A 15,877-nucleotide genomic window follows, 5' to 3' on the forward strand; every position below is an offset into this window, starting at 1 on the left:
AACAATCTCTTCTGTTAGGCAGATATTGTCCCACAAATGGAAGTGATCCCATAACTGACCGTGCAGCCTGGCATGGCATGGCAGTAAACAATTATGACTGATGGCCCATAGAATATTCTACCATCAGTTTTATAGTCAAAAACTATTTTCATTAAAGTGCCCATTTGGGGAAAATCAATATTATATTATTGGCCACCAATAATATAAATATAGAAGATACAGAAGAAATAGCACTTTTGGTGAGTACTATGTTGGTGTAAATTATCTATGAAAGAAAAATCCATTGTTTTCCAAGGTTTTGTTCAAGTAACAAAGAGCAACATTTTTGTGTAAAACATTTTAATAATACAGCTATAAGAAGCATCTCCTCTGACATTCCTCCTCATTTGCGTGCATATATATATATGCTATATATATATATGCATATATATATATGCTATAACAAGGACATGCTACCATATTCCACACACATACACAAAAAAAAAGGATGGACTTTGGGGGGAATCATGCTAAGTGAAATACGTCAGAGAAAGATAAACATTGTATGTTCTCACTCATATGTTGGATCTAAAAAAACTGATCTCCTTCCTTCATGAAAGTTTTGTAAATTCTGTCTCTTTATTTCTCCAATTCACTTTAGATTGTCTCTTGACTTTTCAAGATGACAATAGCCTTATTCTCATCACTGGTTATGAAAAAGTCTGATAATAGAAAATGCTTGCTATAATTCAGAGAACTGAGTGGACATATAATGAAAATCGCCAGAACTTTACAATCACCAGTTCTTTCATAATAGATCACCCCCTGGACATCTCAGCATAGTGATCTAAGATGCTCAGAAGTATGAATTACAATATTCCGTTACTGAATAGATTTTATTTGCCTAATGGTCAGCAAGCCAAGTACCAGGATTCCAAGGTTGTTTATCTACAAGGCAGTTATGGGAGGAGACAGGAGAAGAAGTCGGTCTATCATGTCAAAGGCAGGGAGCAGGAATATTTATGGTACAAAAGTGTAGGGAGATTGGAGGTGCAGGGAAAGGTGATTGAAGACAGGACAAAGTGAGGTCATCGCTGCCCTGTGCAGGTGTATCTCTCTTACCTGGTACTTCATGGGATGCATGTTTGGAAGATGGTGGCTTTAGCATGATCTCGGGATGGAGCTTTTGGCCCTCTCACATCAAATGGTTATCCACTGTACAATCACCCAGGCCCAGCTGAAACACAATGTTGTGCTTAATTTCCACTGTATAGTAAAGTTATATATATTTATATATATATATATACATGTGCTGCTAAGTCGCTTCAGTCGTGTCTGACTCTGTGCGACCCCATAGATGCAGCCCGCCACGCTCCACCGCCCCTGGGATTCGCCAGGCAAGAACACTGGAGTGGGTTGCCATTTCCTTCTCCAATGCATGAAAGCAAAAAAGTGAAAGTGAAGTCGCTCAGTCGTGTCCAACTCTTCATGACCCCATGGACTGCAGCCTACCAGGCTCCTCCACCCATGGGATTTTCCAGGCAAGAGTGCTGGAGTGGGGTGCCATTGCTATATATACTTTTTCATATTCTTTTCCATTATGGTTTATCACAGGATATTGACTATATTTCCTTGTGCTATAGAGTGTGTGTGTGTGTGTGTGTTCATCGTATCCAACTCTGTGACCCCATGGACTGTAGCCCAGCAGGCTACTCTGTCTATAGAATTTTACAGGCAAGAATACCTGAGTGGGTTACTATTTCCTACTACAGGGGATCTCCCGACCCAGGGATGAAACCTGCGGGTCTTATGTCTCCCGCATTGGCAGGCGGATTCTTTACCTCTGTGTCACCTGGGAAGCCCCTGTGCGATACAGTATGACCTTGTTTAAGCATTCTATACATGAACGTTTGCTTCTGCCAATTGAATACTCCCCGTCCTTCCCTCCCTACACTCCTCCCCTTGGCAGCCGCAAATTTGTTCTCTATGCTTTTGACTCTGTTTCTTTTTCATAAATAGGTATATTTGTGTTGTATTTTTGACTCCACATATACGCGATATTGGGCTTCCCAGGTGGCGCTAGTGGTAAAGATCCTGCCTGCTAATGCAGGAGAGGTAAGAGAGACATGGGTTTCATCCCTAGGTCAGGAAGATCCCCTGGAGGATGGCATCACAATTCAATCCATTATTCTTGCCTGCAGAATCCCATGGACAGAGGAGCCCGGCAGGCTACAGTCCATAGAGTCGCACAGAGTGGACAGGACTGAAGTGACTTATCACAATATGTGATATCATATGGTGTTTGTCATTCTCCTTCTGACGCACTTCATCAGTATGATCATCTCTAGGTCCAGCCACACTTCTACAAATAGCGTTATTTTGTTCTTTTAGTGGCTGGAAAACATACACATACACACACACCACATCTTCTTTATTCATTCTTTTGTCGATGGGCAGTTAGGTTGTTTTCATATGTTGGCTATTGTTAATAATGCTGCTATGAACATAGGGGTGTGTGTATCTTTGTTTCTTAAATAATTTTATTTAGCTAGTTATTTTTCACTGCACTGGGTCTTCTTTCTTGTGTGCAGGCTTTCTCTAGTTGCTTCGAGCTGGGGCTACTCTCTTACTGCGGTACGTGGGCTTCTCATTGCAGTGGCTTCTCTTGTTACAGAGTTTGGGCTCTAAAGCCTGCAGGCTCCAGTAGCTTCGGTGAGTAGGCTCACTAGTTGTGGCACATGGCCTTAGTTGCTCTGGGGCCTGTGGGATCATCCCAGAATGGCAAGTGAACCCATGTCCCCTACATTGCAAGGAAGACTGCCAACCACTGGACCACCGTGGAATCTCCATGTATCTTTTTGAATTCTAGTTTTGCTTGCAATGCAGGAGACCTGGGTTCAACCGCTGGGTTGGGAAGATTCCCTGGAGAAGGGAAAGACTACCCACTCCAGAATTCTGGCCTGGAGAATTCCATGGACTGTATAGTCTATTGGGTTGCAAAGAGTCAGACATGACTGAGTGACTTTCATTTTCACTTTTTGTCTGGTTTTATATTCAAGAGTAGGACTGCTTGATCATACGCTCACTCTATTTTTAGTAACCTGAGGAAACACCATACTGTTTTCCCTGGTGGCTTTACCAATTTACATGTTCACCAATAGTGTGAGAGGGAAAACAGCTTCTCATAGAAGCTGTGATCCCTTTGAACCATCCCCAGCTTCTGCAAATTCTGAATTTCCCTAAGATAACGTGAAGTCTTTCAGTCAGTTCTTCTCAATATTTAGGTTGTCTGAAAACTTGGGGGTCCTTCGGATCCCCTCAGCTAAATATTCTTTATGTAGAAATTGGCAGATACGTCTATCTGAAAATAACCTTGGTTCACCAGTCAAAGAATGGAGAAAATTTGAGTGAATTTTAGGTGTTCCTTGAAGGTTATCTGAAGTAGTAAATGAAAAGTGCCCACACTGCTGCTCACCCAGCTTGCATTTAATAACAGAGCTATTTATGATTATCATTATTACTAATCTCACTCTGTTGCAGGTATTTATAAAAGAGATGGATGGCCTGGGACTTAACATATCTATTGAGTAGAATCCAGTTCTAACTTTTTTTTTTTTTAATGCAAAGGTCATTTATAATCCTGAGAGAAGTATGGTGAAAGGGATCTTTGTCAAAGTGAACAAGGAGGTGAACACTCTTCAAAGAGTCCTCACCTTGGTGGCTAAAGGTATATAGGAAAAGTTTGGGCATCAAATAAATGGGATGGGAGAGAGGCATGGGAAACTCTGAAAGATGGAGAAAGGGTCTCCCTTTATTCCTGAACTTAAACTTCAAAAGATTCCCCCTGTGGTGCAGCCTGGGGTGGAGGTCACTCCTGATTGTGGCAGAACCTGAAACACCAGTACCAGCTTCTGCATTTATTATGGGAAAGGCTTCTTTTTTGTTTGTTTGTTTGTTTTTACTTTTGCATTTTTTAGTTTTTACTTTTATTATGATGATCATTTAATTTTAGTTGTGTGTGTGTGTGTGTGTGTGTGTGTGTGTGTGTGTGTGTGTGCTGGGTCTTTTTTGAGGCACAGGGGCTTAGTTAACCAGTGGCATATGAGGTCTTAGTTCCCAAACAGGGATCAAACCCATATCTCTTGCATTGAAAGGCAGATTCATAACCACTGGACCACCAGGGAAGTCCCTAGAAAGCTGCTGGTTTTAATGAAGAGATAAATACATTTTATTTCTGTGACTTTGATGTTACCCTGATCATCATCTATATTGACCTTGGTTAAGTTTGAAGAATTAGCAATTATCTATATATACTTAGAAAGGTCAATCCTAAAGGAAATCAAACCTGAATATTCACTGAAAGGACTGATGCAGAAGCTGAAGCTCCAATACTTTGGCCACCTGATGTGAAGAGCTGACCCATTGGAAAAGATTCTGATGCTGGCAAAGATTGAGGGCAGGAGAAGAGGGCGACAGAGGATAAGATGGTTGAATGGCATCACAGATTCAATGGACATGAGTTTGAGCAGACTCTGGGAGATAGCGAAGGACAGGGAAGCCTGATGTGCTGCAGTTCATGGGGTGACAAAGAGTAGAACATGACTTAGCAACTAAACAATAGCAACAAATCAGAAAGGAGGCAATAAGATTATTGTTGGCTTCCAAGACCCCTAGAAAATGACTGGGGCTATTTTCCATCTGGAAGGTGTCCTCAGTAAGAAAAAAACTTTTAGGAAAATCTCTCCTGATAGCACGTGCCTCTGGGTGACAGGGTTATTTGCCAGTGACCCACACTTATTTTTCTCTGATGCTTTGTTCTCAAAGAGCTCATAGTGCCCACCTTCAGTGGCTGTCAGTGTTGCAAATGTCTGATCCCAGGCCTCACACTCCTCCCTCTTCTCACAACTTAGGTTTAATCTTTTCATGTGGCTTTCTGGGCTGATCCCAAATATCTGGGGGAAACACCCTCAAAGATGACACTATCTTTTCTGAGTCACCATCTTTTACTTTCTAAATATCACCCAGAATAACATCTTTAAATCTCCCTCTTTCCTGCTGCTGCTGCTAAGTTGCTTCAGTCATGTCCAACTCTGTGCGACCCCATAGATGGCAGCCCACCAGGCTCCCCTGTCCCTGGGATTCTCTAGGCAAGAACACTGGAGTGGGTTGCCATTTCCTTCTCCAATGCATGAAAGTGAAAAGTGACAGTGAAGTCGTTCAGTCGTGTCCAACTCCTAGCAACCCCATGGACTGCAGCCTACCAGGCTCCTCCGTCCATGGGATTTTCCAGGCATTAGTACTGGAGTGGGTTGCCATTGCCTTCTCCTCCTGTTTCCTAAAAGAAAAAAAACAAAAACAAAAACAAAACACTTAACATTGTTGTAATCATGCACATGGTCCGTCTGGGAATGCCCAGCTCCAAACTGTCCTGACACACTCTAGATGTAGTGTCCTACATCTTACTGAAATTTTGACCCGTCCACCTTCAGAGAAGGCTTGGCTTAGGCCTGGAAGCCCATCCACATCTCCCAAAGCTCTTCCTTTGCTGCCTGAATAGGCTCACAATCCCCTGTGTTTCCTACATAACACCTGAGTGACAAGCTGATACAGGGGTGCATGTATTTGGTTTACTTTAGGAACAACAGGATTGTTTTCATGAAGCTGTTAATTGAGGAACATTTTGATAGTTTTTATATGGCAAAGTTCCCCCAACAATGATGCTTTCAAGATATGTTTTTTCTTGTTCAATGACTGAAACCAATAATTCCTTGCCCAACCAAACCCAGGAATATAACTGAGCATATTGGTCAATATCAACCAAGGTTTGTGGAGTGAATCCATAAACGAATCTTTGATTCCTTCTCCATCATTCCTTCTTTTCCCTGTATGTATATCTGTTTCAGTCACCTAAGGTGGAGAAAAACAAAGATCCAATCAGGACCAAGGACCAAGGGCCATCTATAATCTAATCAGGTACCCCTTTCTGATTGTGTTAATCACACAGAGGGATGATGAGATCAGAAATGTCTATAACATTCTCAGGCTCTGAAGAAAGGATGCAGAATCTTCTGTCTCCAGAGTCACTGGCTGGATCTTCCATAGAGTCTGTGGTCTGATTCCCCCACCAACCACATCACGCTAGTAAGTTGCTGTCAGTATTATTCTCATATGGTGTTAACTGACCTTGCAAGTAGCCTGTAACTCCAGATGGCATGGAGAGTTTTTCTTTTCTAATTATTTCCTTTCAGATGAGATTTCAGGTTTCTATTTATCTCTCAATGTTGTTTTCCCTGAGTCCCAAATATTTTGATTTGTACTGTAGCTGAAATAATTTTTAAATGTCTTTACTAGGAAGATATTTGTAATAAAATGTCTGTAATATTAGTTCTCAAAATTTAAAATACTTCTTTCATGTACACATGACATTCATGTCATGAGTATTTCTTTCATCTTTACCATCCAGCTTAACTAAGAATGTGGACTGCTACTTCACATGACAGTCCTCTTTCCATAGACTTAAGGTTCTAAATGACTATCTAAAAGTCTTCCCAAAATAAAGCTTGAGGTCAGCTTTCAGGATCTTGGTACCTTTCCCAGTGGGACATGATTTAAGCAAAGCAGTGGATGGATTTCAATGTGCTTGTGGTTGAAATGCTTGTTCTGAATCCAGTAGAGGAAAAGTTACAGCTTCGTGCTCACTGAGCCCTCAGTGTCATATGGGCTAAGTAAGGTGCTTTCACCCTTGCCAGTGCACAGACCCTGGCCTTGAGTAGGTTCTTCTGAAGGGTAGGGAAACAGTCTAAGGTGTGTCTCTGCTTGGTCTGAAGCCAATGCCTTGTTCTCTGACAGTTTACACAGTATTCTTTTTGGCACAGAGGCAGTATGAGTGTACGGACCCCACCCAGACTCCTGGACCTGGCGGGAATGCACCTGCTGAGGGATGATGACTTGGCCTTTTCTGCTCTGGAACAGCTGCCTGTGGAGCTCTTCCCACCCCTCTTCACTGAGGCCTTCAATGGGAGACACACTGAAATTCTGAAGGCTATGGTGCAAGCCTGGCCCTTTGTCTGCCTGCCTCTGGGGGGACTCATTGACCTGCCTCATGTGGGGCCCCTACAAGCAGTGCTGGAAGACCTTGATGTCCTATTTGTCCAGAAGGTTTGCTCCAGGTGAGTCTGATTCAGATAACCTGGTAAAATCCTGGGTGTCTCAGAGGAAACACCTGGGGTGATGAAAACTGGGTGGAAAAAGGATGGACCAGAGGGGTCTGAAGAAGGAAATGTAGAAGCCTAGAGGCCTTGCCTCACCAAGGGAAACACATTTGGGAAGTGTAGGTGTACCTACAATTAAAACAAACAAAAAAAGAGCCTAAAGAACATGCCACACCTCCTCACAATGATAAAAGTTACTAGAAGTGCGGAACCAGAAAAGAAGGGAGGGGTAAGGGAAATGGAAGAAATTGAGTCAGAAAGGGAAGAAGGCATGGCAGCAAGTGGTATCAGGAAACTGAAGTTAGAGCACAGTTGGGAAGTCTGTTTTCAAATTTTCAGGCCAATGTTTCATTCTGGGTAGATTTTAATGCTTCCCCACCAATCTTCTTTTTCTCAATAGGAGATGCAAACTGCGGGTGCTAGATTTGCGGGACACTGGTCATAACTTCTGGAGCATGTGGTCTGGAGCCAGTACTCACAGGTGCACAAGCTCAGGAAGAGCACCAGTGGCTGAGCCCAGGTCAATAACAAAGCAGCATGAGGCTCCACTGAAGGTTTTTATAGACCTTTCCTTGAGAAAAAGGACCCTGGACAACTTCCTCACCTACCTCCTTAGGTGGGTGGAGCAGAGAAAATCTTCCATACACCTGTGTTGTAAGAAGCTGAAGATCGTTTCAATGCCAATGGACAGTGTTGTGAAGGTCCTGAGCATGGTGCAGCTGGATTGTATCCAGGAGGTGCAAGTGAGTTGCACCTGGAATCTGTCCACCCTGGCCACATTTGCTCCTTTCCTGGGCCACATGAGTAATTTGCAGAGACTCGGTCTCTTCCCCATTCAAGTATCTGCCTTCAAGAAGCAAGAGCACGATCACGTTGTGCAAATTACCTCCCAGTTCCTGAGGCTGGGCCACCTCCAGGATCTCTATCTGGAGTCTCCCTCCTTCCTTGAAGGCCGCGTAGACCAGATGCTCAGGTGAGTGTGGACCGCTGGCTGGATAACATTGAATAGCATGAGAATATCAAATGCACTCTCTCCTGAAGTGTGATATCCTGTAACCACATAAATCAATTTGGGGCTAAACTGGTGTGATGGTTCTTGAAAGGGACACTCTGCTGTGGAGGTACAATTTATTGACTGGAAAGGTTGATCTAGCACTAAAGGGATTATAATTTCTACCTTCAGCAGAGATGTCTATGTTCAAATCACTTAAAATATAGGAAATAAAGAGGGCACTGAAGTGGGGAAACCACAGCAAACCAGAGTAGTTCTGAAGAGAAGCTCTATGCTCATCAGATTACTGATCAAAATGAGCCTGTCTTGAATCCCCTATCTGTAAAAGATTTTTTACTTTTTGCTCCAGATAAATTAATTAGTATAAGGGAAAAGTATGATTCTGGAGATGATGTTAATCGAGCTGAGAGAAAAGGGTAATAGAAAGTGGTAGAAAGTTAGCAGGGATGTAAGTGAGCCCCTCTAGACAGGCATCACATTTGATGCTGTGAGGTCTTATGTAAGTTGCTTCTTTATGCATGTCTCCCTAAAGCCTCAGTAGCCAGGAATACTGGCCTCTGAAGCCCAACTTTGGACTGAAGGAAGCCTTAGCTGAAACCATTTTCTATCTCATCACCTAGTACTAAAAACCAGTGATGTCCATGCTTGATTGACACTCTGTGTCCAGCTCCTCTGAGCGCATTCTAGGGCATTCCATTATATTCATTCATCCTCATAAGGAAGTAGAGTATGTTGTAATCTGTTTGATAAATGAGGAAGAGACCTTTCAATGTGCTATGAATTGACTCAGACACATAATGAAGGTGGCAAGACTTAGCCTAGAGAGATACTGGGCAATCAGTGTATTGACCCTCATCAGGCTTAACATTAGCCCTGTAGAAACCATTTGTCTATCACCTGTAGACATCAGTTTTAAGAACTAGTTTCTTGGTTTCTCCCCAGGTGCCTGAAGACCACCTTGGACAACCTCTCAATAACTAACTGCCAGCTTACAGAATCAGACTTGACACATCTGTCCCAGTGTCCGAACATCTGTCAACTAAAAAGCCTGGAACTGAATGGTGTCACCCTAACGGACTTTAATCCTGAGCTGCTCCAAGTTCTGCTAGAGAAAGTTGCAGCCACCCTCCAGGAACTGTATTTAGACCAGTGTAGGATCCAGGACTCCCAGTTTGAGGCCATCCTGCCATCCCTGAGCCGCTGCTCCCAGCTCAGGTCCTTCAGCCTGTGTGGGAACATCCTCTCCATGGCTGTCATGGAGAAGCTGCTGCGACAAACTTCTGGGCTTTCTTTTTTAAGTCAGGAGTGGTATCCTGCCCCTCAGGAGAGTTACAGCCCTCAAGGTATTCTCCTAGCTGGCAGATTTCCCCAGCTTCAGACTGAGCTGTTGGCGATTCTGAGAGACTTAGGGCAGCCCAGGACTGTTTGGCTAACATTCAGCCCCTGTCCTCACTGTGGTGATGACGTATGCACCCACATGGAGCCCATTATATTCAGCTATACTGCCTAGGTGGTTGCCTCTCTCAGAAGTTTTCTTCTGGGCACTTGGAAACTGAAATCTAGGACATGGCCACATCATGAAGTGAAAACAGAGCTATGGTTTCAGACATCAGCTCAATGTGAATGGGAAAAGGAAGGGTGATCCAGCAAGGGTGCAGGATTGCATTGGGAAATGTAGACTCTGGGAGGTGATGGGACTTTCAGAGTTATGGGTTTATAGCATCAGAAAAATGAATCTCACTTTCTGGAGGGAAATTTGGGATGCACATATTGTCATTATCTCTGAGAGGATGATTGTAAAATAATGGTCAGAAATAAAGAAATTTCAGTGTACATGGACTGGTGCCCTTCATGATATATTATTCTGTTCTCTGTTTACACCTCAGAAATCTCCAGGGACTGATGGAAGGAAACACACCAAATTGTCTATGATCTGAAACCCTACTATTTCCACTAGTTCTCTATTCCATTGTGGACATCTTTTATCTCTTTACTTACTTCTGTGGCTATTCAGTGGATTGACACACACAATAAGGGGAAACTACTCAGAGGCCAATGAGCCACTGGAGTGAAGAGCTCTTGGCAGGATTATCCCTGCTGGCTCACGCCACGGCCCTGGACACGAGAAGTTCTCCTGGTTCTCCTGGTGGGTCCATAGGTCTCAGTTCCTGGCCTCTCTGTGCTGGGAAAGGGCTTCACTATGCAAGTCAAGGCTCTCAGTTCTGGAAAGCATCATCCACACTGCAGATGAGCCAGACTCCCTTGTCCTCATCAACCCATGCCTGTCATGAGTGTGAGTTGTCCTTCTTGAATTAAACTAGTGTGACCAGTAAACACATACAATGTCCTTTGATCAAATACTAAAATCACACAGGCATATATCATGGTTTTAGTATTTCTCAAGTAAAGTAAAGTCACTCAGTCATGTCCAACTTTTGTGACCCCATGGACTGTAGCCTACCAGGCTCCTCGCTCCATGGGATTCTCCAGGCAAGAGTACTGGAGTGGGTTGCCATTGCCTTCTACAGGGGATCTTCCCAACCCAGGGATCAAACCTGGGTCTCCCGCATTCCAGGCAGACGCTTTAACCTCTGAGCCACCAGGGAAGCCTTAGTATTCCTAAATCACATTAAGAAATTATATCCTGGACTTCCCTGGTGGTCCAGTGGTATGAATCTGCTTGCCAGTGCAGGGGACAAGGGATTGAACCTTGGTCCACGTGCTCTGGAGCAACTAAGCCCTTGGGCCACAATTACTGAGCCTGTGCTCTAGAGCTTGTGAGCTGCAACTACTGAGCTCACATACCTCAACTACTGAAGCCTGTGAGCTCTAGGGCCCTCAGGCCCCAACTACTGAGAGGGCATGCTGCAAATACTGAGTCTCACGCCCTCAGAGCATATGCTGCTCATCAAGAGAAGCCACAGGCCCATGCACCCAAAGGAACAGTAGCCCCCACTCACCACAACTAGAGAAAACTGGGGCACAGCAACAAAAACCCAACTCAACCAAAAGTAAAAAAATTAATAATTAATTAAAGAAAAATAAATTTTATCCTTTTGTGGGGTAGGTCATGTTTTCGAGAGATGGACACTATTCCTATAATACCTACTATCTCTTCCAAATAGGGAAGACTAGTACAGCATGTTTTATCATCAGCTTATCAGCCTATATAAAAGAAACACTTCCTATATACATCTTATCCCTCATAGGCAACTCTCCCTACCCTTAGTTCCACATCCTCAGATTCAAGAGACTGCAGATGATGTAGTGTTACATTTATTACAATAAAATATCCATGAGTAAGTGGATCTGAGCAGTTCAAAGGCATGATGGTCAAGATTCTTCTGTATATTAGGGGAATGGGTTCACACCATTAAGAGATGGAGTCCCACAGTCTGCTCTCTGTAAGCGAGAGAACAAGCAAAGTCAGGTTTATTACTCAGGCCAAGCCTTAGGGCTGAAAACCGGGGGAGCTGATGATATAACTCAAGGCTAAAGCCCTGAGCCCCAGGGGACCACTCATGTAAGTCCTGGCATCTCAAGTCTCAAGAGCCGGAAGCTGCTATGTTCATGGGCAAAAAGAGAAAGAGGGAGAGAAGATGCTGTCTTGTTCCATTCAGGCCCCCAGGAACTGGATGAAGTCCACACACATTAGTGAAGGCAGATGTCTTCACTCAGCTGGTGGATTCAAATGCTCATCTCTTTCAGAAACACCATCTCAGAAACAGCTAGAATCAATGCCACATAAAATTAATCAACACAGAGACCATAAAAAAAGGGCACTCAAATGAAGGATTGTTGCTGAGGATTCTGGGGCTGTTTTTTTGTTTTTGTTTTTGGCTCTGTTGATGGAGTGGACCTTGGGCTGGGGAGATCTTAGGCAAGAGGCACCACTTGTCCATTAAGTGGAGGTAATGATGAAAACACAGCAAATGGAGTTTCTATAAGATCAATGAGATGATGCATGTTGAGACCTTGGCATTTACATGAGGACACCAATAAATCAGAATTCCCCCAAGCTGCTTTAGCAGCCAGGACAGGGACAAGCAGTGGGAAGTCATAGGAAAGTACTCCTCTCTAGTGATGGACATGCAGAGCCTCAAGACTCTTAGGCCACCTGCTGGGAGATCAAACCAGATGACTCCCCTGGTGACTCAATCGTAAACAATCCCCTTGCCATTGCAGCAGACACAGATTCAGTCCTAGCATCAGGACTAACCCCTTGGAGTAGGGAATGGCAACCCACTCCACCATTCTTGCCTAGGAAATCTCATGGACAGAGGAGGCTGGCAGGCTACAGTCCATGGGGTCACAAAGAGTCAGACACAACTTACCAACTAAACAACAAGTGTAATGAGCTGGTCTGTAGTGTCAACCATCTGTAACATCAACTGTAACATAAGTGGTCATCAAATTAAATTCACCTATTCCTGTCAATTTTAGTTTACTTATTCCTAAAGTGTTAATGTTCACTCTTGCCACCTCCTTCCACTACCACATCCAATTTGCCTTGATTCATGGACCTAACATTCCAGGTTGATCTTCACAGCACTGAACTTAATTTCACCACCAGACATACCGACAACTGAGTGACTTCTCTGCTTTAGCCTACCCTCTTCATTCTTTATGAAACTGTTTCTCTGCTCTTCCCCAGTAACATATTGGACATTCCCCAACCTAGAAGATTCAGATTTCCAGAGAATACCAAGGCAAGATAAGAAAGACTTCTTAAGTGAACAATGCAAAGGAATAGAGGAAAACAATAGAATGGGAAAGACTGGACATCTCTTCTCTTCAAGAAAATTAGAGATACCAAGGAATATTTCATGCAAAGATGTGCAAAATAAAAGACAGAAATGGCAAGGACCTAACAGAAACAGAAGAGATTAAGAAGAGATGGCAAGAATACACAGAAGACCTATACAAAAGAAAAGTCTTAATTATCGGATAACCACAATGGTGTGGTCATTTGCCGTAGAGTCAGACATCCTGGAGTGTGAGGTCAAGTGGGCCTCAGGAATCATTACTATGAACAGAGGTAGTGGAGGTGATGGAACTCCAGCTGAGCTATTTCAAATTGTAAAAGATGATGCAGTTAAAGTGCTGCCCTCAATATACCAAAGAAAGGGTTAATAGCAAGACTGGTCTCCCTATGGAGGCCAGAGGTCGCCAAGCCTCTGGAGGAGACAAAGGGCAAACATCTGATACTTTTTTTCTACATTCCTTTGCTCCAGCTTTAGGCACATAGGAGGGTCCTTTAATTCTGTGTGCTATGATGTTAATCAGTTCTGCCTGAAAGTAACTTTTTTCCAACCTTGAGTTGTGAATTGCCCGACCAAGTAATACATCCTACTCACAGGAAATGTTTTTCTTAAGCTATGTTAATAAAATTATGTATCTTGTTTGGAAGCCTGTTTTCCTTCAAGACTTACACGATATATCTAGCCCATAGACACCTCCTCCGGAGAGGACTCCCCTTGTGCAGATACATATGTTATGGGAGAGAGCTGCACCTGGTGCAGCTTGAGTTGTTTCTGCCTTGAGTTGTTTCTTTTATTTATGATCAACAGCTTCCTAAGGAGTATAAGATGCCTTGGTAAAAACTGGCAAGGGGGTACTTTCCCACCCCCCTCTGATGTCTATGACAGAAGCTTTCTCTATCTCTCTTATACTTTAATAAAACTTTGTTACACAAAAGCTCCAAGTGGTCAAGCCTTGTCTCTGGCCCCAGATCGAAATCCAAGAGGCCAAGAATCTCGACATCGTTCACAGCTCACAGCCTCAACCTATCATCTTGGGGGCTTGTCCAGGATCCCAAGAGAAGGTGTGAGCTTTCATCTATCACCAGCAAATTTGGATAACTCAGCAGGGGCTATAGGACTGGAAAAGGTCAGTTTACATTCCAATCCCAAAGAAGAACAATGTCAAAAATTGTTCAAATTACTGTACAATTGCACTCATTTCATTTGCTAGCAATATTATGCTGAAAATCCTTCAAGCTAGGCTTAAGTAGTACATGAACCAAGAACTTACAGATGTAAAATCTGGATTTAGAAAAGGCAGAGGAATAAGAGATAAAATTGCCAACATTCATTGCATCATATAAAGAGCAAGGGAATTCCAGGAAAACATTTGTTTCATTGACTATGCTAAGGCCTTTGACTGTGTGGATCAAAACAAACTGTGGAGAATTCTTAAAGAGATGGGAATACCAACCCCCCTTACCTGCCTCCTGAGAAACGTGTATGCTGGTAAATAAGCAACAATTAGAATTAGACATGGAACAACAGACTGGCTTAAAATTGAGAAAGGTGTGTGTCAAGGCTGTATACTGTCACCCACTTATTTAACTTCTATGCAGAGTACATCATGCGAACTGCCAGGCTGGGTAAGTTACAAGCAAGAATCAAGATTGCAGGAGAAATATCAACAGCCTCAGACATGCAGATGATACTACTCTAATGCAGAAAGTGAAGAGGAACTGAAGAGCCTCTTAATGAGGGTAAAAGAGGAGAGTGAAGAGCTGGTTTAAAACTTAACATTCAAAAAACGAAGATTACAGCATCTGATCCCAACACTTCATGGCAAATAGATGAGGAAAAAATGGAAACAGTGACAGAATTTATTTGCCTGTGCTTCAAAATCACTGTGGTTGGTGATTGCAGCCATGAAATTAAAAGATGCTGCTCCTTGGAAGAAAACCAATGACAAATCTAATTAACATATTAAAAAGCAGAGACATCACTTTGCTGACAAAGGTCCATATAGTCAAAACTACGGTTTTTCCAGCAGTCATGTAAGGATGTGAGAGTTGGACCATGAAAAAGGCTGAACACCAAAGAATTGATGCCTTCGAACTGTGGTGCTGGAGAAGACTCTTAAGAGTCCCTTGGACTGCACGGAGATCAAACCAGTCAATCCTAAAGGGAATCAACACTCAATGTTCACTGGAAGGACTAATGCTGAAGCTGAAGCTCCAATACTTTGGCCATCTGATGCTGGGAAAGATTTAGAGCAAGAGGAGAAAGGGGCAACAGAGGATGAGATGATTGGATGGCAACACTGACTCAGTGGATATTAGTTTGAGCAAACTCATGGAGATAGTGACTGGCAGGGAAGCATGGCATGCTGCAGTTCATGGGGCGGCAAAGAGTCAGAAATGGCTTCCACAACAAATAAATGCTTGTGGAAGTAAATAAATAGTTGTGCTGTGATCTATATAAATATAAAAGGTATAAACTGTGTTTACAAACTATAAAGAAAGTTTAGTAGTTTTAAAGAGTGCATGTGGATATTTTTGAAAAATGTTCAACTTGGTTTGGAATCGCAAAAGAAAAATATCTTTAAAACTTATTTTAAAGATCATTCAAAAAGAACAGTTTCTTCTTTAAAATATTTAGAATAATACTTTCAGAGCTATATTAAAATTGTCCTTTTTTCTTTTTTAATTTAATTTAGTTATTCATTTTAATTGAAGGATAATTACTTTGCAATATGGTGATGGTTATTGCCATGCATCAATAGTAATTGATCATAGGTTTTAAAGTAGACTTTATATTGTAGAGCAGTTTTGTGTTCAAAGGAAAACTCAATATAAGGTAAGGGAGTTTCCCTTTAAATCCTGCCCTCAGCACATGCATCAGCTGCCCAGCTATCAACATTCCCCACTGGATTG

General features: G+C 42.8%; 1 protein-coding gene and 1 non-coding gene across 2 annotated transcripts; one reads left to right on the plus strand and one right to left on the minus strand.

Moving 5' to 3' along the window:
- Positions 1 to 6,861: 6,861 nt before the first annotated feature.
- Positions 6,862 to 14,032, plus strand: LOC138415846 (PRAME family member 8-like). Its single transcript, XM_069544391.1, has 4 exons — positions 6,862 to 7,148; positions 7,591 to 8,163; positions 9,145 to 9,667; positions 13,901 to 14,032. The coding sequence occupies exons 1-4, from the start codon at positions 6,862 to 6,864 to the stop codon at positions 14,030 to 14,032; spliced, it is 1,515 nt and encodes a 504-aa protein (XP_069400492.1).
- TRNAS-GGA (transfer RNA serine (anticodon GGA)) lies at positions 10,737 to 10,808 on the minus strand. The gene has a single exon. It is a non-coding gene; the product is annotated as a tRNA-Ser (tRNA).
- Positions 14,033 to 15,877: the final 1,845 nt, after the last annotated feature.

The sequence above is a fragment of the Ovis canadensis genome, chromosome 12 (genome assembly GCF_042477335.2).
Source record: "Ovis canadensis isolate MfBH-ARS-UI-01 breed Bighorn chromosome 12, ARS-UI_OviCan_v2, whole genome shotgun sequence".
Taxonomy (NCBI): domain Eukaryota; kingdom Metazoa; phylum Chordata; class Mammalia; order Artiodactyla; family Bovidae; genus Ovis; species Ovis canadensis.

Coding starts and splice junctions, on each gene's coding strand:
- LOC138415846 (XM_069544391.1), top strand. CDS start 6,862: ATGAGTGTACGGACCCCACCCAGACTCCTGGACCTGGCGGGAATGCAC. Junction 7,149..7,590: donor GTCCAGAAGGTTTGCTCCAG/GTGAGTCTGATT, acceptor TTTTCTCAATAG/GAGATGCAAACTGCGGGTGC. Junction 8,164..9,144: donor CGCGTAGACCAGATGCTCAG/GTGAGTGTGGAC, acceptor GTTTCTCCCCAG/GTGCCTGAAGACCACCTTGG.